Below are 21350 nucleotides of genomic sequence, written 5' to 3'. Positions count from 1 at the left end.
TTCAACATACCTGGTGTCAAAAGAGGAGAGGCTGGCTCAGAAGTAGCTCAGTGAAGCAAAGGCTGGCAGATGTGACAGCAGGAGAGAAATAATGGGATGAGAAGGAACATCAGTTCATTTTCCAAGAACGAAGAAGCCAGGACCTACCCTTCACACAACACCAAACCGCACTTAAAACTGAGAGCGCTCCAAGAGCTCTGTCATCATAACACTGGTCAGATGGCAATGAAAGAGAAACAAAGCCACGTCCTGGAGCACAGCCAGAGGCAACCACCTCAATTTCCCTCAGCAGACCCAGCTGCAGCAGTAAGGAATGCCATGGAGAGACCAATGCATCAGCTATTGAGACCTTCATTTACAGATAAATCTGCCATCGTCTCCATGCAGCAAACAACCAGGAGAGAACACCAAGAGTGGAACATGTTGGAGTTGAGATATGGTGCCTGTAATACCATCAGCAGTGAAACAATGGATGGTATCCTAATCTGCTGAATGTCATTCGAGCCCATAAACATTCAAAGAGTGATGTCAGAGGATGTTACATGACCTAACCCAAAACTTGAGAAGTGCGAGTATCTTCACTTAGATTGTTATTTATTTCCTTGAAACACAGAGGAACATTTCATTTGGTAGGAGAGCAAGGGAATCCAAATCATTGCAGTGAGATAAAGTGTAAGTTTGCAGGGAGCAGACACCAATTTGAGAGAAATTGTATCCTCCGGGTGGGACGTTTAATCATCTGGTTATTTCAGTTGACATAGTTTGGCACAGTAAGGTGATGCAGCTGCTAGTAGGCTCCGGGACATCATACAGATTTGCTTAAAACTTCACAGAAGCGACACAGATCTGTTATGTCAGCTAATCTGCTAATTAATTAAGATTCTGACTGGGGAAAAAAAGCAATACTCGGTGCAGTTTGCACCATTGTTTACCTAAAAGAACACCAAAAGCTAGCAGATCTCAAGTCACCAATCCATGTCATCTCCCCCAAAATACCCCGAAGACAGTGAACATTTGAACCAGTCGAGGTTCTCAGGGAGCAGCGCTTGAACAACTCGAGGGATTTACTCATTTTTTGAGACTAAAATCAACATTCAGCTACTAAACAGGAGGCTCTGGTTACTGGTGAGTCCCTGACGGTCTGTTCACAAGAGCGTATCTGTGTTTTTTGTTTTCTTTTCTGTGCTGCATTGGGCCTCTGGAGTTTCTTTTGTTAGGTCTATTGATGCACAAAACACAGTCAGGCTCCCTGTTCTTGCATAACACTGTCACAAGGCCAGTCGGAATCTATTCTTGCTGCTCTTTAGCCAGCTGAGGACATCTGTCCTGAACACTGCTTTCCAGGCACACAGTGAGGAATGTATACACATACAGTATATATAGACATGTATACCCATTCATCTCCGAGGGTGCCCTGGATTGCACTGTGTAAGGAGCACTCTGGAGTGGGTACACTGTGGCTTCTGTACCTAACAAACCTTACCCGGCAGTGAAGGAACTGGACAGCCTATTTTTGCGAATGCAAAAACAAAGATTTTGGCCCATTTAGTACATCAAGACTGCCACACACGCTCATTGAAAGAAAGGCAAATGCTGAGGGAACTCCGTAACCCTCCCAGACAGATGCAGAAAAGAATTTGGAAATACCCCAGTGTGTTCCAACAGCTCTCTAGTGGGAGACTGGCTGTGGATGAAGAATTGCTGGTATGATCTCAGGACACAACCCACTGCAGTCAGACAGTCTGCCCACAATGAGCGGCCCAGCCAAGACAATACGAACTCTATACTCACTGATAATCAAACCAAATACAAACAACATCCCGTCACCATGCCTGGCTACCCTATTCAAGTGTGCAGATGAACAAGGAAACACAATGTAGACTGCAGGCTACTTGGTCTCCTAGTTTCAAGACCAGTGAAATCTGCTCACTGTTTTCAAGAGCTCCTAATGGAGCTGGTTGAAATGATGGATGTAAACAGCTCCTCCAGCCACAGGCAGTCCTGGATATTCCTACAAGTACTAAGCTCCTGTGTGTGTTACATGGCTGCCTCTATTCAGGAGGCTATAAAGAAGTTCAGTCCTGCTTGTATACGCTTGGAATCATTACGTACAGTGTTCCCATAAATCATCTAAATGAGTATTACTGTGTCACTAGTTAGGATGGTTTCTGTTATTATTGAAAAACCCTCTGGCAATCTACTCCTCATGCCATCCAAGCCGAGGCTGACCTCAGAGCAATTTATACCAGCCTCGAGTCTGTTCTAAACTGTGCCCTGCAGTTGCCCAAAAAGATTCTGGCAACTACAGGCAGTCAGAGTTAACGCTGCTGTGCCCATTCTCCATTAAATCCCCCAACTCAAGGTGAGACAAGTTGACAAGGAGCTGTGTCACCAGCCACATGCCACCAGGAGCTCTGTCCCCTACCCCCAGGAGCAGGGTCTGCTGCATGGCAATGCCATATTGAAGGCAGTTTTCCACTTGGGATAAAACTCCTCACGTGACACAGGAGGCTGGGGAGAACTGAGCCCAGTTCCCAGCTGAGGCTGTTACACAAACACATGGATGGTGCTCACCAGATGCTTGCAGGGTGCCCAATAAAGCTGCTGGTGAAAGAAGACATAAGAGAAGAGACAGCGTTTACCTCATCCAATGTGCATGAATTATCAGAACACAAACTTGACTAAAGACAGAGTTTTTAAAAGGCAGAGGAAAGAGGAGTGCTGGGACACAGCAGAAGACCATGGACATGCTGTTTGTGGTCTCGTTCTGCACATTCCAGCCTCCAGTCAGCTCTGGCTGAGCCATTTACCCAGAGTCCAATTTATTTCCTGTGGATTTTCAAGAAATATGAATCCTAAAACAAGATGTACTGAAAGCTTAGTACATGGTATTAAAGCTAGTATCCGTCATGTCAATTCCGTCTCTCAAATTTATTCATTCTGCTTGTTATTATCATCTGATTACAATCTGCTCTTAAACAATACCCTTATGATTTTTTCCATGCCTATTTATTTCCTCAGTCGTTGACTTGGTTTCCTGAGGCAATCCCCCCAAAATTATATAAATATTTATATAAACACGTCTCTTCTTTTGAAACGGTCTCTAACTACTTACAAATGCAAGATGACATCAACCCAAAGTCAAAGCACATTTGGTACATGAGACCCTCTACTGGCTATGAAAACAGGTGTAGCTGAAACAGACAGAGAATCTACCCAGTACAAGTACAGAATGCATTTAAATAATGCTGAGTTCCAGTCTGCATCCACAGGCAGGCAGAATTCTTGGGTGGGAGAGGAGCCACGTGGGGACACCCACACACCAGCCAGACCTGCAGCTGTGGTGGTGCATTTATGGTTCATTGGGTGAAAGAACTGAATTCCATTCACGAACACATTTCCAGAATAAAATCTGATTCCATGAGAGCAGGGAAGAAAGCAAGGATTATCTCTGAGGGTTCTCTTATAGAAAACACATCCATCAAGTCTTCCATTTTGGGGTATGGATTTAAAGAAAAAACCTTTTGAAATACTTCCTTTGCAGACATGAGATACTGCCATGTATGGTCCCATGCTGACAAGCCCAGCTATAATCCAGTCTTTGCTTTCTGCTGACTAGCTGAGCTCTCGTGGTTTATTATGTCAGCGGAATCCCTCAAAAGAATTATAGCCTTTTATTTATCTCCGAACCATGTATGAATACTAAACTGAATCAAGTAGTCCACTGCTCCTTCTGTAACATTAGACAAAGTCTTAAGTAATTGCCTATCTCTTTGAATAATGTTTTTGCTGGCATCAGATCCCACTGGAAGCAGGCATGCATGCTTGTGGATACACTGCACAGCACACCCAGAGCACACGGCAATGTACAAACAACAGCACACAGCTCCCACCACCACAGCGCAGCAAAATAAAGGCTTTTATAGAAAGCAAAATCTAATCCTTCATCAAGCACAATAAGAACTCAAATAGTCAAAGCTGCTTTGAAAATAGATTTTAGCTTCAGTCCTCCAGCCCCATCCCAAAAGGATGGGATCTGTTCCCTTGGTACATGGAAAGTTGACCACTCCCATATTGGTAAGTTCCTCCAACATCCACAGGCATGGCCCCAGCTCTACAGCTGCTCACTGCGGGAGCCCTGGTTTTGCTATGGGCTCTCTGCAAGTCCTGCTCAGATCTGGCAAGATCTGGGGAATGTTCTCAGTCTCAGCTGCCCAGGCTTGGCAAATAATTATTCCCCAAGCAGCTTATTTATTTTAATGTGGACTTCAATCCACGGTAGTTCTTATTCCACAGGAAGAACACAAATCCATATGTCATGTAGGTCCCAAAGGGACCATCACACACATTGCTTTGAAATTCACTGCTGTGTGTCAGAGCATCTACCTGGATCCCATTTGAGAGAAACAAGAGGTCCCACTTTCCCAGGGTCACGTTGTTAGGCCATGGGAATGGCTGTCAAGCAATGGGTTACTTCTTGTTTGAACTGTGCTGAGAATTTCCAGTGCTGAGGGAAGAGCAGAAACTTCATTATGCAAAGCCAATGGGAGTCCACAGTGGAGCTGTGGAGGTGTATGTTTGCTGCGTATGCTCTCACTCGCTCTGCAGAAATGCATTTAATTTGTCACATAAAGCATGAAAGCAAAAACTGGCTCTTAGCTTCAGCATCAGCTGCTGGTCAGTGGGGAAAAAGCTTCAGTGAGGCAGGCAAAGCATCCATTCAGTTCGTGTTCCTGGCATCCGTACGGCCATTCACGGGAGAGGCGGATTCGCTTTCAATCTGAGGTCAATCAGACTGAGAGCCAGGATTGGCGGGCAGGGAAATTGAAGAGCATTAGATTGTTTAGACTCTGATTCTGGAATCATTGTACTCTGCAGAGTTGTACTTTGTGGGCAGTGACTACGGTGCTATAATTACCACTATAATTACACTGGCATGTTTCCTTCTTGGCGAGCCCCACAGAGTTATAGTGCCGTTACCTGACCTAAGTTTCTGATAGTCCTGACACGACAGACAATAGCATAATTTTTTTTTGGCCTGGCTGCAAGTTAAGCTAGAGTTAATATGAACTGGAAGGATGGGAATGCCAAGACAGTTTCTTCCAGAGCAAAACAATGTGGTCAGTATCCACTCTGATAGCAGCTATGCAGTGCTGTTTGAGTGCTTCCTGGTACTATCACTCATAGCTCCTTCTAGATGTGGGTGTTAACAGGAACAAGGAGGTAGAGGGAAGAGAAAAGGAGAAAAGAAGCATCAAGACTCTGATGAAGCTGAGTCTTCCATGTGTGGAGAAAGCCAGAAGCATTGCACATAGGAAGAACCTGGCACTGCCAAGGACAGGCAAATCTCACCCATCTTTAACTTCTGCCTCATATCACTGCATCATAAACACGCATAAGTTGGGTTGTGTCTGATAAATATGTCAGCTGTGACACTTAGCTAAATTGTTTGCACTGGGCTTTGGTATTAGCATTGCAGTGGTAGTTCTCTCTCCTGTAACTGCTGCTTCAGGACTTGGCAGGTTCAAAATCATATTGAAGTGCAGGTGGACACTGATGTCTGAGTTTGGATCCTGCCCCCATCGAAGCACATTAACTTTGATGCTTTCTATACCTGGTGGTCTTGCAGTGGGGAACCCATAGAACAGAAAGAGTTTTCCTCAAAATCAGCAAGATTTGTGCAGAAGAGCTGGGGTGAGACCAAAGACTCAATTGCAAATCTTTTGCAGATTACTCTTTCCTTCATAGCACAACAGGGAATTTGGATTGGGTGACTTCACCAAACAATTCTCTGAATCCAGGATCCTTCTCAAATCTCTTCTTGAGTTTCCAGCATTATTTTCCTCCTGGCTGCCTTGGAGTCCAACCTGGGGACATGGGTGTTACAGGATGTTCAGCACTTCTCTGCGTCAAGCCACAGATGACTGAGGCAGCCACTTCACTGAAGGAAATTATTTGAGGTTTTCTGAGAGCCTCTTGACAGTAGGTAAAGGCTGTTTCAGCTTGTAGAGTGCCAGCCAGAGCTCTTTATAACCTGAATGACATGTAATGGCATAAAATCTCCTCCTAAAACTCATTCTGTCCTTTCAAGATGGCAGGCTTGACGTCAATGTCTGTCTTTTTAAGCATCACAAAGCAGCTCATCTGGGTAAGAACTGGCAAGTCAGAGATTGCCCGCAAGAAGCAGAGAACAAGTCCCTTCCCTGTATTATAGTAGTGAAGAATGTAAGTAATTCAGCATGTCTTACAGATCTCTTTCCCATTCTTTTAAGAAGAAAAAAGAAAAGAATGTACTACTGTGAGAAATGGGGAGAAACAGATGCGTTTGGCCAAAGCTCTTATCTGGTGACTAAGCAGACTGCAGCCTGATACGCCTCAATTTGAATCGCCACATTCTGCCGAGCCCTTTGCACATAATTATCAACAGAGCTTCCATTTTTCTTTACTTAGTGCAGTAGTCACAGAAATCCCGTCTGTTTGGCATTATCTGCCTTATATTCGTTGTAATCGCACCACATTTTTGTTTATATCCACAAGTAATAAGAAACACGCGGATCTTCAGTTTGACTGCAGGAATAAAATCAATACATAATTCTGGCAAATTGCTTGGAATTATAGTTTAATGGCATCTGGTTCATATATTCCGTAGTAAATTGTTGGCACCAATGTTGCTGCTTTATTATTATTATTATTATTATTATTTGAACCAAAGTGTTCTCAGAAACATGTGTTTCTCGTCCAGCTTCCATGTAATCCATTTTACCAAGTCCACAAAGCTTGAAGGGTTTGAAACTTAACCTACCTGGGCAGCAGGGTTTGTTTCTGGACACTCATTACACAGCTGATTAACCAAGGAATAAACAATGCTGGCATGCAACCCAGCTCGTCTGTTGTTTTGGCTTTTTGTCTCAAGGAGTTGTCTTTCTCGAAATACCTCCCCAGGTACAATGTGTACATTCCACCCTGTTTTGCTCACAAATTACATACCTCTCTTTTATGTCAAGTCCAATATAGCTACACCAGGTTTTCTCATTCCACATAAAAAGTAACCAATTACTTGAGTAAATACCTGCTTTAAAAATATCGCAGAGTGGTTTCCTGCTGCTCTAAATACTAAAACATTCAGCAGGATTTCTGACCCTTATAAATCTCTCAAATAGTCCATATTCTATCAGAGAAGCCAAACCATCTTTAAACCCGGTGCGTAACTTGCTGGGACCATTTCTCAAGTGCTTGGTTTCTACATAATGGGGAAAACAAGTCGGTGTCATCTGTAACATAATTAGCTCTTGACTCTTCTTGCATTTCATTTTCTGTGGCTTCGTTGTCAATTTCTGCTCATTGGTCTTAAAAACTACAGTGACAGAGACTGAAAAATACCGAATCGATGATAGATGGAGGAAAAGTGGCTTAAAATACAGCCCTTTCAAGCTTCCCACCAGGCCCACATGCACTGAGCCTAACAGGTTCTCCAGTGTCAAATCCCATTTCAGTCACCGTCAGCAGCTTTATTCGCACCATCCAAGAACCAGCTTGTGGGAATTAAAGTAACCTTCCCAGCGCAGGTCCCACACCAGGAGCGAGGTCCAAGAGGCAGCTCCTCCACTCTCCGACCACTTTCCCAGCGATGCTCTGCAGCTCTGGGCTGGTTCGTAATGATGTGTCATTTGCAAGTCAGCACCTCGCACTAAGCCCCGAGGTGGGGAAATTACCCAGGAGAAGAGGCAACACTAAATTCCCCAGTCTTGCTTCTTTTCTCAAGTCTGATGAAATACACTGAGCTGCTTGGGCTGCACGGCACGGCTTATTGTACCACAGCTGCGAAACGCTTTTAGTCACCGATAAACTCCCAGAACTCAGACCTTGGCACACCTTCCCCTCAGCATCCTCTGCCCTTTTCAAGTCGCCGGCTTCTCCCCATGTGCCTCTTGCGCAGCATTTTTCAGCCTTCACCAGCATGAGAAGGCCTTGCAGGGACGTAGCACTGATAATAATCATGAAAGCACCTCTTCTCCCTGAAAACCCCAAACAATTAAATGCTTCCCATTTAAAGGCAGTTGCAAAACGTTCACGCTTGATCATGTTTCGATCAAAGCACAAAACGCTATTATAAAGTAACACCTATATGTATTAGTCAAAGGGAGCTCAAAAGCGCACTTCCCAAAGCCAACAGGCTGCTGGAATGAGCCTCAACCCCCTCTGAGGTCCCTTCTCACACAGCACCCTGAGGGCCAGACCCCATCCCACAGCCAGACACGAGCTCCCTGCTGCCCGAGCACATCCACAGCTCAGAGGCATCCCAAAGCAGCTGGAAATCAGCCTCGAAATGGCTGGAATTGATAAGTGCTCTATAAAATCACCTGGCACTCACGCTGGCAGCCAGAGAACGAGTAAAACGCTGTTCTCCAGAAGATGCCAAAATTGCTAGAGCATGAATCGTGTGTCGTGAGCATTTTTTCTGACAGCTCTTGGTTTTACGATGCTCTCGCTGCACCCTGCCTTGCTTGGGAAAGGAATGGATCCTATGATCCCAGAGCACCCTGAGGAGGAAGAGAAAAGGGAGAAAATCCCATCACTGCCCACAGCGCTGCAGAGCAGAAGGCAGTGGGGAGAGTTCTGCTCGCTGTCAGCTTTCTCCACCAAACAGTAACACGAGGGGGTGCTGTGATAGGCACAGGTTTGGTAAGGAGGAGAAACGTGAAAATAACCTTGGAGGGAGCAATCGATGCAATGTGGGCTGAAGGGGAGGATGGACACCGCGTGGTTCAAAGGATGCTGTGAGCATAGAGGAGCCCAGAGGGAGGGAGTGGGGTCTGGGATGGAGGAGGTGTGGAATTCCTTTGAGTTAGAAGGGGAAAAACCCACCCAAAAATCGCAACTTTAATGAAGGGCAGAGAGGTCTGTGGGGGATGGCTGCAGGAGAGCATCTGACCTGAGGCAATGGAGAGATGACAGAAGGAAGTACCATTTCTGAGGCATGGAAATAAAAATCATTAAAAAGAAGGTTTACTGCAAATACAATACAACTTGCAGGTCAGAAATATTGCTTGTTGCCTCTCCTGCTGCACCTTAAGCTCCCCTGCCTGTCTCCATCCGAGCTGCTCTGAGCTAACTCAGCCACTGCTTCTCCAGCACTGGAGATGAGAACTGCTAAGGGCAGGTGGTTAAACCCAGCAAAGGCAGTTAAACAGTAAAATTCTTCAGCAGAATAAATAGCTTGGAGGACAAGGGCAGAAGGAGGGCCAGCAAGCACCAGGGCGAGGTAAAAATGAAGCAAACAAATAAACATGCACCAAAAAAATCCTCTTTTCCATTGTCAAAAGGGCACGGGGGCTTTGCAATCATCCACACAGCACAGTGAGCTCAGAGGGAAGCTGCATGCTGCAGTTTTCGAGGCAGCAGTGCATTGATAACAGGGAATTTCCACATGAGCTTGGTACAGATTTTGGTCTTACAATAATGTTCAGCTGTCAAATCTTACAGAACAAGAAGCAGAACCTGCACAGCTCAGACCCAGTGAGCAAAGCTCCAGCTTGGGACAGGAGGGAAGGCCCAAGCAAGCAGAGCTGAGGGTGTTGGGGGCAGCAGGGAGAGAGCTGGGAGATGGAGCGTCTGTGCTGCTGCAGTGGAGCCATGGTCCTGCAGCACGGCAGCACGTCCCACCGAGGAGACCCCTGCTCGGGGAGGTGTGAGTGGATTTCCTCAAGTGCATTCTGACAGCTGTGGGGAAGGCAGCGGAGCAGCTGGAGACATTCTTGGCTGTGCCCCCCCTCACCCCCCCCCCACGCAGCGGGACCCCCAGCCCAGCACGCCCCATGCAGCACCAGGGGCTGATGAAACATCTGATGTGCATTACAGCAGGGCGAGGGGAGCGGGCGGCCCTGTCCGTGCCAGCACAGCACTTCCCATCACCTGCTGTACATTTTCCTTCCGACACCACCCCCACCAAGACCAAAAGCGAGAGCTGGGGATGCAGCAGGGTTGGGGGGTGGGGGGGGGGCTGCGAGGGCGATGCCCTCTCCTTGTAGTGTGCACTTCTGAGGGCATGAAAGGCAGAGGGATCGAGTGCCACATCCCCTAAGTGATGGCTTTGTCCCATTTGTCCCCTGCAGAGCTTGCATGATCCCAAATCTTTGGAAAATAAAAATTAATTGAAAAAAGAAAAAAGAAAAAAAAAAATGAAGGGGGGGGGGGGGGGGAGGAAGGAAAAGGAAAAAGGGAGGGGAAGATTTCCAAGAAACTCTGTGCAACAGCTGCTCTGGACAAGGAGCGGGGGGTGAAAGGGGTGAAAGGGGGGGAGGTGGGGGGGAAAGAGAGGGAGATGTTTTATTTTTTTAACCAAGTCATGCAACGAGAGCTGAGTGCCGCAGGACAGCGGAAACAGCCCCCCCCCCGCCCCCAGCCCCAGCGCTCCGCTCCGTCACCCCCCGCACCCAGCCCGGCTCGGAGCGGAGCGGGGTTGGAAGGGGCGGGGGGGAACCGGGGGGGAGGAGGGAGGCTGCAACCTGCCGCCAGGGCAGGGCCGGCCCCCGGCGGGCGGTCGGAGCTGGCGACGGCTGCCATTGGCCGCGAGTCGGAGCGACACCTGCTCGGCTCCCTCATGCGAGTGCCACCGGGGCTCGGCGGGGATATTTGAGGCACCCTCCGGCGCCGCCGCCGACACTCCGCGCCGAGCAGCGCCGGGCACATGCGGTACGCGGAGCCGCGGCGAGCAGCGCGCTGGGCCCGGGTGCGGCGGCAGCAGCAGCAGCACCAACCCGCGGGGGAGGAGGAGGACGAGGAGACGGCGAGGAGGAGGAGGAGGAGGGCAAAGCGCGACCATGTGCGCGGGGCTCCGCGGCGAGCTGCCGGCTCTGGCTCTGCTGCTGCTCATCGCCCGGGCGGTGGCGGCGGGCACTGAGGCCACGCGGCCGCCCGAGGGACAGCCCGAGCGCACCCCGCAACAGAAGGGGCGGCTGTCCCTGCAGAACACAGGTACGGCTGTGGGGGCTGCTGGGGTTGGGGGGGGGATCGGTGGGTTGTGACATCTCGGAGCTGCCCGGCAGCGTGGCTGGGGGCGAGCGGAAAGTTTCTCGGCCAAGGGATGGAGGAAAGGGTCCCGGCTCTGCCTCCCCCCGTGGGAGCCGCGCAGTGATGCGGAGGAGGGCGGTGTGCGGGGGTCTCTCCTTCAGCCGAGCATTATCTGCCTCGAAAGAGCGTGCGCTCTGCTGGATCTCTTCCCAGCCGTGCTCATAGAGCGCGGGATCCAGCGCTTCCCTTCCCCCCCCCACTTCTGCCCCCCCCCTCCCCCTTTTCTCCCCCTTTTCTTTTTAACACTCTCCGTGCTGCGAGACGTGTTTAAACACACACGAGCAGGAATGCACGAATGCCCATTAGGGACTGCCACATGTGAATCACGGCACTGTGCAGTTCTCAGCACGCTGGAGCCAGGACATGTGATCCGCCGAGGGTTTGCATCCGGATGCCAACACAAGCACTACAGCTGAGCTCCCGGCCCCAAAAAAGCCCGGCTCCGTGCTCCGCAGCTCCACAAAGAGCTCCATTTTTTCCCCCGGTGCGCGCTGTCGGGGCGGCGCTCCGCCGCGCACTACGCCGGGATGAAGCCCAGAGACGAACCCTGCCCCCCCCCCCGTTGCCCACCAGCATCACTTTTGCTGGTGGGGATGAGGAGTGTGAGCTGGTTCCGAGCTGGGGATTCGATTGAACCCCGTCGGGTTCCGCACTCGCATCCGCGCTGGAGGCTGCGCCCAGCCGGGAAGTTGCAGCGAGCGCTCGGCAGAGGGACCGCACGGTACAGGGGATGCCTGGAACACGCTGCGGTTCGGAGGGGTTAGGCAGGCTCCCAAGATCGAGCTTTAATTAAAGGTACCACTAGGGCACGGCACGCAGACATTCTTAGCATCCTCGGTCCCGGTCTAAAAGCTGCCCCTGTTTAACTTTTATCCCCGGGTTTTCTCTAACCTCCTTCCATCTGACAATGCTGCCAACATCTTTTCTTTCTTCCTTTCTTTTTTTAAAGCTGAATTGGAATTTTAGTTATTTTTTTCCCCCCTAAGTGTTAGCCAGCATTTTTTTAATGCTATTACATAATATCTGACAGCGTAGAATAAACACGTATGTAACCGCTGGGTGCAGTAGATCTACTTTATATGTCCTAAATACACATATAAAAATGTCTTTAAAATTGATTTTTTTTTTGCCTAGTTGAGGACATAGTCTCAGCTTTATGCAACTCTCAGTGCAAAGGACTTTGTTTATCAGTGGGAGTTTTGCCATTAACTTCATAGACATCAGCCCAGGGGACACCCAGCAGCCGGTGAGAACGCTGTGCTGTAGCACATGAACCACCTCCCAGTGCCAGGAGCAGCCCATTGGGCTGGGAGCAGCTTCTCAGCGTCCTCTCATTTTGGCACTGGGATTTGATGGGGGCTCTGTACAGTCAGACAGCAAGAATCCCGCCTGTCCTTTGCTCCTGAGGAATGCAGAGCCTTAGTTCTCATGTGAAGTAGCCTGACGTAAGTATAGTGGATTTGGCACTTGTTTCTTAGATATCACTTTCATAACATAATGCACCCAAGTTTTGGCCTAATTTCTGCAGAAAATGGGCATGCTGTGGGTACAAGAGCTGTTGTCACATGAGCTTTTTCTTCCAAACTGATGGTGTTAGCAAAATCTCTCTCTCTCCCTCCCCTCTATCCACCAGCAGCTCCTCAGAACAGTTCATCAAGCTAACTGTAATCAATGCTCCTTTTAGCTGAGATCCAGCACTGCCTGGTTAATGCTGGCGATGTGGGATGCGGAGTGTTTGAGTGCTTTGAGAACAATTCTTGTGAGATCCGAGGCTTACACGAGATCTGCATGACTTTCCTGCACAACGCTGGAAAATTCGATGCCCAGGTAATACACCCGGATACGTTTGGTTCTCATGTGCACTTTGCATGTATTTTTGCTCTTCAATATATCTTAGGGAAAAGCTAGTGTTAAGGAGCATCCTGCTTTTGCACGTGACCAGTTTCAGTAGGATTTTTTTTTACTATTGAAGGGTCCAGAATCAAAACCCAGGAGCAGCGTCCCAGCAGCCAGGCTGCCCCTTGCTCAGCTCCATGGGAGGATGTTTCCCTGCTGTTCCCAGGATAACTAAATCAGAACAGCCACATAGATGAGCATGGTTTTCAGAAGCATTAAGCAGCTTAAGCTGCTACGTCATCTTTGTTTAAAGATGGTTCTGCAGTGCAGCTTGGGCTCCCAAGCTCATTTAGATGTATCAGAAAGCATTTCCCAATGTGCGGTTATTAAAGCATGGTTCCCCACACTTGCGCACAACCAGTACAGGCAGCCTCCTAAAGCTGCTGCATTCAAATCAGCCTTCAGTTCAAGCACTGACATTAAAATACATTACTCGGATGGTATGCAGTATTAAGTTCGTCTCCTTCATTTTCTCCCCAGACCGTTTATGCATCATTGAGACATCCTGTTATTATGTCTTGTAAACCTCCTCTCCCATTTCAGCGTGGAGGGGAGAGAGCGTGACGGCGGGCCAGCGGCATCTGGCCTGAGCGCACAGCTTACAGCAGAGCAGCAGCTCCACAGCACTGCTGAGAGCAGTAGGGAAGCTTAGGCTGACATTGCCATGGATGTGCAGAGGGTCTGGTTAACTGCTGACATGGGGGTTGTTTCTCCTAAAGCACGTGGGTATCTAAAAGCTTCTGAGTTCAGAGTGCATTGAGCAGCAGGGCTAGCACTAGCCACACTCTGCTTTCTGCCCTCTCTGAAACATAAGAAATGATGTCAGGTTGGGTTTGCATACCAGTTTTGTCTTATCCTCGTTCTCCCGCTGTGCTGTGCATGTTTCACCCTGAAGGGAAGGGCATGTGGGGCAGGAGTGATAACTGGAGGAGTTGTTTGATTGGCAAAAAAAGCATTTCTGGGTTGAAACAACTTGGAGACAAAACCTGCTCACAGATCAGTTTGTATCATTGGAACCATGCTGGCATACCCTCTGGATAAAGGGCAGTAAGAATCTGGTCTTCCAGAGGCATTTGTATAGAAGGTTCCGATGCAGCTAAGAGATGCAGGAGGCTTCCATGCATTTATTGCTCAGCAGAGTGGAGGGAGTGAGAAAGAGCTGCCAGGCTATGACACACATGGTGTGGTGTCAGCAGCGCAGAGGAAAGGCAGGGATGGGTTTGATTTTCCCCCTAAGCAGTTGAATGAGTGAATTGTGAGCAACCTCATAATGCCTGTGAGGAAGCCCAGTGGGTTCAGCTCCTATGGAAGAGCAAGGCAGGGTTACTCAGCGTGGTCTTTAAAGGCAGATAAACAAAGAGAAGAGGGGAAATGCAGCCACTGAGTGATATCCCCAGCGGTGTAATAACCCCCTGACATTGTCCTGCAGAGCAGCTAGCTGGGCATAAATCAGCTGCTGCGCTTAATGGGCAGAAACACCGACCTCCTCCATTTCTTTTCTTCTCAGGGAAAATCCTTCATTAAAGACGCTCTGAAGTGTAAGGCTCATGCCTTGAGGCATAAATTCAGCTGCATCAGCCGTAAGTGCCCAGCCATTAAAGAGATGGTGTTCCAGTTACAGCGGGAGTGCTACCTGAAGCATGACCTCTGCTCCGCTGCCAAGGAGAACGTCCAGGTCATTGTGGAGATGATTCACTTCAAAGACCTGCTGCAGCATGAGTAAGTGCCGCTGCACAGCGCAGTCAGAGGCGTGGGAGCTCCTTCCAGGAGCACAGTGGTGCCAAGGGGCTGTGCATCTGCCCAAAAGCTGTTTTGCCTTTTTCTGGCCTTGTTTTCCCACGTGCAGTGCTAAGGGAATGCTTTCTTCACACGGGCCAGGGAAGACTTGCTTGCTTACATGACAGGTAGAACAGAAGGGGGAAGGAGATCTGGGCAGAGTTGGCAGCGGGATAATTTCTTCTGTAAATACATACTTCCAAATGTCTCCCAGTTAATTGTCCTAGAAGAAGCTGCACTCCCCCAGGTAATCTCCCATGCATTTCATCCCTTGTTAATCCCGGATGCTTTCTAATAAAGCATGGAGGTGCTCAAAGTGAAGGCACAAGTTAGATGTTGAGTGGTTCTGATGGGTTCTGTGCTGCCTCCAAACACTGGCAGCACAAATCCTGATTGTAAGTAATCAAAGCTGCTCCATGGCAGCAACAAGGCAGGTACAAGCTGTTTGTACCAACTTTGTGCATGGATGCAGAGCTCAGAGCCCGTTTTTCCTGCAGGCGATTATCTCACTCCCAAGAAGGGTGGCAGAGCTACAGTCTGGCATTTCCTTCCTGTGCCTTCCTATCGCTAGCACAGAAACCCCAAATCCCAGTGACTGACATTAACTTTTCACAGAATCAATGCTTTTTGACTGCTAGGTTTGCATTTTCATTGGTGGTCCACACCAGCACCGCGCTGTAGGCACCCTGAGCCTGCACTGAGTGGCTGTAAACTGGGTGATTGGTACCCATTAACCCTCCCATCACTTATAGATGAGAAATACGAGGGCCAAATGCTGTAGAAAGAGGAGCTGAGGTACTCTTATTTTACAAGCAGGCTAAAGCAGGAATGGCCAAAGGCAGCTGCTTATTTCTGGGGAGTTGAACTGGGGGTTCTCAGTTTGAGAAGACACAGGTCATTCAACAGAGCACCTATAATTTACATCATCTCATACAGGGCCTCTTACACTTCATTCTCAGCATCTCACAACATCGGAGCTCAGCTTCTCTACATGGGGCTCCCCAAATAGAAGCCAGCCAGCCTCCTCCCCTCCCCTAAATTTAGAGGCCATTGCTGAAATTCTTGACCTAAGTAACTTGTTCAAGATCAATAGGCAAGTGTGGCGGGGCTGGAAATAAAATCACGTCTGCTGACTTGCAGCCTTGTGCTCAGTTCAGGTACTATGGTCAGGCCAGCTGAAACGCAGAAAGTAAAACAGTGAAGGAGAAATGGGCTAGTATTAATCCGCAGGGCTCTGGCAGGCTTAGAATACCTGAAATATTTGGCAGCCGAGCCACTTTTTAGTCATACCAGCAGCCTTTTTCTTCCAAAGATCTTGTGCAAAGGTTATGCCCAATTTTAACTTCTCTTTTTTTTTTTTTTTCTTTTTTTCCTTCATATTCTCAGTCCTCTTCCATCTTCTATTTTATGTTTAAGACAAAACCGAAGAGCTCAGAAGCCAGACTTGTTTCATTCTGGCTCTCAATGATGCACATTCAGGCAGCGGAGTCTCTTCCTGAAGAGTCAGCTGCTGTGGGGATGTGGGTCAGACCCATTTGCTATGGTGGAAGTGGTGACAGGCCCTGGCAGACTTTTTGCTGCTGCATTCCAAATAGTTTTTTCTTTTTTCTTTTTTTTTTTTTTTCCCTTCATGACAGAAACAATCCAAACATGGGAAATATTTTGAGATAGGGGAACGGAGGGCTTTCCAAGATTAGTCATTCACAATGAGCTTAAGCAGTTGGGCAGAGTAAAATCAGGGTTATCTCTGACGCTGATCATAATCTGTTGGTTTTTCTCATCTCCCCTGACTCACTTCTTAGGAAGAGATGGTCATACAAGGCTTGTCATTGTCACAGGGCCAGTGTAAGGTGCCCCACCAACCCCCCATTCATTCCACCGCAGCCACTTGTACCACTGAGCCCAGGCAACTCTTGATCTGCTGTCTGGATGGTTCCAACAAGGCTGAGGCACGTCCTTAGGCCTGGCTTGAATTGCCAGCAAGCAGCTGAGTGGTTGTGTCAATAGACAACATCAATATTGACCCACAAAACCTGTGGCTGCAACTATTTTAAAGTTGCTGCACTCTGTGACCCCTGGCGGAGGAAAAGAGCTGTCTGTGCTCAGAGGGTGCGTTGTGCGTGGCCATGGGTGGGAGCAAAACGGGATTTGGCCTTGGCTTGTTTGGAGTCCTTTTTTTGGCTGGGACAAGGGACGCACTGAAGGCTGTACTTAACTCTGTGAGGAAATGAAGAAAATATTTGGTGCCACCAGAGTGGGATTCCTCATGCCTTACTGACAAAGGGATCATGAATTGGTCTGAAGATGGTGAGAAAAGCCAGGGAACCTCTACCTGAATGTTTGCTGCTCTCTTCAAAGGAGGGAATGTGCTGCCTGTTGTCTACTGATGGGTATTCACCTGCAGACAGCAAGCTGGTGTATCAGGGCTGGCTTCCTTTGTTGTGTCTCCTGGCTAATAGAGACAAAGGAGCATAGAAGGAGATAACCAGAGATAGTGAGAAATAGCAGTTCTTCCATTTGACAGCACTTCCACCAAGTGTGTAGAATCTTTAAAGGCCATTTAGTCCAGCTCCCCTGCAATGAACAGGGACACCTAAAGCTTCATCAGAGCCCCGTCCAGCCTGACCTTGAAAGGCTATAGACCTCCTGTCTTCCTCTGTTGGAAGTAAGAGCATCTCCACTGCAGGAACAGACTTAGTACTAGAGCGAGGCTTGGCTCCACAGGATGCTATTGAGTGCATTTCTTGCTGTGAGATAGGCAGTTAGAACACAGTTCACTGCACAATAAGCATATGGTGCAGAACTAGCCCACAAGGGAAGAGATTTGTGCCCCCCTGGCTGCCAAGTAAGCAGGTGGCAGGAGATGAACCGATCAGTACTGAGGGCGAGGGGAGGGGAAGGCAGAAAGGCCATTTCCCCAGTTTACTGATAGATAAACCCTTCTGTATATTTATTGACTCTCATTGTTTCCTTTACCTCCAGGCCATATGTTGACCTAGTGAACATCCTGCTCACCTGTGGCGAGGAGGTGAAAAAGGCAATAACAAGAAGCGTCCAGGCCCAATGCGAACAGAACTGGGGAAGTCTCTGCTCTATCCTGAGCTTCTGCACCTCCTCCATGCACGGCGATGCTGTTCTGGGCCCTGAAAAGAAGACGGGCGAAGCCAGCAAAGCTGCTGCTGGCCGCGGGGATGTGCTGGTCCCTGCAGAGCCTGAGCACAGGGAGAGCTCACGAGCAGCCAAGGGAGAGAGAGGTACCAAGGGCCACCTGAACGCCCATGCCCGGGTGAAGGCTGGTGCCCATGGTCCCAAGGGGGTGCATGGGATCATGGACCGGACAGATGAACTGTCCGACTTGTCGGACATCCAGAGGTGAGAAAAGGCAGCGAACCCCCATTACCCACATCCTCCCCTTCTGCTGGAACCTTCCTCCGTTGAGTCCATCTTCCCGTCTATGGACATTCCAAAGCATTTCCCATTCAGAGGTCAAGCACAGGGCATTGCAAGATATATAGACCTCAGCAACTGTGTATATAGTAGCAAAGGGAGAGCAGTGGCAGTGGGTTATTGATCCAGCAAACTCAACACTTGAGTAGCCACCAAATGTGGCAAAATGTCTCCAACTAAATTCTTTTTTCCCCTTTTATTTTGGGGGGGGGGAGGGGGGAGAGGAGGGGAGGGGAGGGGAGGAGTTGCGCATTTGTTTGTTTTCTTGGTCCCCTCTATTGGGAGAAGGTTATGGGAGGGCTCAGGCAGATGGCACGCAGCCGCTCGTGGCTTAGCACCTCCAAGGGCTCCGGGCGCAGCCTTGCAGCAGATGGCTGAATTCCAGAGGGGTTTGGTTTCTGCCTGTGGCTGAACAGGCAGGAGCTCAGGGCTGCCCGTGACACTCTGCAGTGAAATAGCCATCCTGCCTCTAGCATAGGGACTGTGCAGTCTGGAGCTCCGTGCTGTCTGCTAAGTGTCTCCCGAGCCATTGTCCCCATCGGGCCGACTTTTAAGTGCCCCCTATTTGTTTTTTAACCACTGCATAACTTGACACTTGCTTATCCAGTCACTTATCGAAGGCAGTCAGCTTCCATACAGAGCAGTCTGACTGTTACTCACCTAGCTCCACAGCATGGAGAGCCCCCAAGAACTCCTTCACAAACCTCTAAATGCCCCCACTCAGATACAGCTCGTCCGCCCTATGCACAGCCCAAGCGTTAGAGGATGGGCTCAGACCATGCAGGACCCCATGTATGAAGTTCTTTGCAGGGCTGTGTCAGAAGCCCATGGAACCTTTCTCCTTAGCTAACATGGTGTGGTTTGTTGGGACGTGGAGCCCGCTATAACCCACCTGTCAGCTGTGGTTTATCAAATGCCAAAGATAAGGAGAGAGGGCTGACTTCATGAATTGTTGTGACTTAGTGGAGATTAAGAGTGCCAAGAATTTATTGTCTCTAAGCAGTTGTAAGTGTGAGTGAGGTGTTTGGATGCATCTCTCCTACCCCCTATGCAATTACAGTTCTCAGGTTGCAGACTTGCAATCCTTTATCCCCAGATATCGTACTGGAAAGGGAGGGGACAGCACCCGTGGGGACACAAGAGCGAGTACTTCAGCTTCCTCTGGAGGCAGAGTGAGTTTTCTTAGAAAGTGGGAATCGCACCAGGGATTTGAGCCTTCTTATTTAGAAAGTTTGGGAGGAGAGCTGTGGGGGCAGGAAGGCAGTTGAGTAGGGACAGAACGTACCCAGAGAACCAACGTACGTTTCTCGCATGGTGGGAAGGAGCTGTATAAACAGTAGAGGGTGTTGGAATTTGGCTACGATTTCCAACTCAGATTTTAGCTACTGCTAAGTGAACGCAGCTCCTAATAGCTATATTCAGGGTTTAATGCATGTATCCACCTGCAGAATTTATAGGCAGTACTTATAATAGAAGCCATGTAGGATGCAAGAGAGAACCGCTAAGTTGAAGAGGTGTCTCCGTGTGATCACCAGGCCTTTGTTCAAAGTGACCTTGATCCCAATGGGTCTAGCTGTGTTCTATGTCAAAGTTTTCATTCAACTTAATTAGGTAGACGTGGGATCAGACCCAGTGTGGTGACAAAGGCTGCCCTGACCCAAGGAGCAGAGCTCCTTCCAGTGAGCGTCCTCTCCCTATTGGTGGTGTGTGGCCACCAGGTAGAACAAGCTCGAACCAAAAAAGACAATCCAGGCATTTTAGCACAAAAAAAAAAACCAACACACAAAAACCACAAAACAACCAACAATTCACTACCGACGTCATGTTCACACATCAGAGTAAAACAGGGCATCTCTGGTTGGAGGTCCGATTCATCTATGGGAACCAAACATACAGATCTGTCCATCCTTGAATGTCTCTGTCAACGTATCACCTCAGCATGCATACAGTTTTATTTGTATTCATTTCTTGTTCTGAGTGGGGAAAACTGTATATTCCCCTTGGTCAATGGAAATCTCTTTGGGGCGGGTGGGCAAGCAGTGGGTGGGAGGGATTTTTGTATAAGGCATAACGTTGTTTTTTTTTCCCTCTGTGTGTGAAGATTTTATGTGTTCATCTACTGATTCCACATATGCTATTATTGTAAATATTTAACATTTCTATTTATTATAGTGTCTCCATTTAAAGAAAAGGAAAAAAAAAAAAGAACACTGCTGGCTATGATAATTTAAACGTACGTCATGACCTGTGTTGTATATATTCATGCCACTAGTATGGGGTTTTTTTTATGTTTAAAGCTACGTAAATATAGTTTTATACAGTTCCATAATGTTATTGACAGCATAAATCATTTATTTATTGTTAAACCTTCGTTCACGTCTAACAAATAGGGTGCGTTTTACCTGAGAGTATTTTATTGTGACATCTACATAGCCTTAATTCTTTATAAAGTGGAAAAAAAAAAAGAAGAAAAAAAAAGTCCATTTAGATACTGTATGATGCTTTAATTAACATTCCTTATGAACTCGCAGTTCATGGAGGAGGTTTAGCTTCAAAGCCAAGGTATGAATGTTTCCTTTACGCTTTGCATCTGGAATGAGCCTTGTTCTGGAATAAGAATACTGGGAGAAGCAAAATGCCTGCTGGAAAAAGATACCAAGAAACCCTGGAAAATGCTGTCCTAACTTAAAGTGCTGAACTAAAAGGAAGGGAAAAAATAAGACAAACTGTCCTTTTAATTCCAAATCTCTGGGAGAAAAAAAAAACAAAAACAGACCAGTTTTATCTCGTGTAGAATTTGCAGCCAAATAAGCTTGTAAGAAAAAAATAATAATTAAAAAAAAAAAAAAAAAAGCATACGGCTTTAGACACAAAGCTCTGTACCTTTCACACTATTATTTTCCTTAAACACTAATAAATGTTTTGAATAAGTCTGGGGCTGGCTTTTGTTTAAGCTGGGATTTTGGCTACTGCAATAAGGGGAAGAACGGCCCTTGGAAGCTGGGGCAGAGGTGGCTGTCCCTGGGCAGGGGCAGTGCAAGCCCTCCCTGCAGCCGCCGTCTCCACTGTGTGCCAGGGACAGGGACCTCATCACCGATGTGTCGTTCCCCTGGGATGGAGACCTGGTCAGCCTGCGAGCCCAGAGCTGGCAGCTTGGGCTG

The 21350-nt window shown here is 48.2% G+C and overlaps 1 protein-coding gene across 1 annotated transcript; it reads left to right on the top strand.

The window, feature by feature from the left end:
• Window positions 1–10535: 10535 nt before the first annotated feature.
• On the top strand, window positions 10536–21120 carry STC2 (stanniocalcin 2). Its single transcript, XM_015876362.3, has 4 exons — window positions 10536–10974; window positions 12755–12897; window positions 14474–14685; window positions 17725–21120. Exons 1-4 carry the CDS (start codon window positions 10821–10823, stop codon window positions 18116–18118), a joined length of 903 nt encoding a protein of 300 aa, XP_015731848.1. The 5' UTR covers window positions 10536–10820; the 3' UTR covers window positions 18119–21120.
• The last annotated feature ends 230 nt before the right edge of the window (window positions 21121–21350 follow it).

Source organism: Coturnix japonica, chromosome 18 (genome assembly GCF_054131305.1).
Source record: "Coturnix japonica strain WE chromosome 18, WE-NBRP24, whole genome shotgun sequence".
In the NCBI taxonomy this organism is placed as follows: domain Eukaryota; kingdom Metazoa; phylum Chordata; class Aves; order Galliformes; family Phasianidae; genus Coturnix; species Coturnix japonica.
Note: the sequence above shows the minus strand (reverse complement) of the source record. Positions and strands in the feature narration are given on the sequence as shown.

What these genes read in the sequence shown, in the direction of transcription:
- STC2 (XM_015876362.3), top strand. Translation starts at nt 10,821, where the DNA reads ATGTGCGCGGGGCTCCGCGGCGAGCTGCCGGCTCTGGCTCTGCTGCTG. An exon ending in GCTGTCCCTGCAGAACACAG is followed by an intron (nt 10,975 to 12,754) that starts GTACGGCTGTGG and finishes TGCTCCTTTTAG; the next exon opens with CTGAGATCCAGCACTGCCTG. An exon ending in CTGGAAAATTCGATGCCCAG is followed by an intron (nt 12,898 to 14,473) that starts GTAATACACCCG and finishes TTTTCTTCTCAG; the next exon opens with GGAAAATCCTTCATTAAAGA.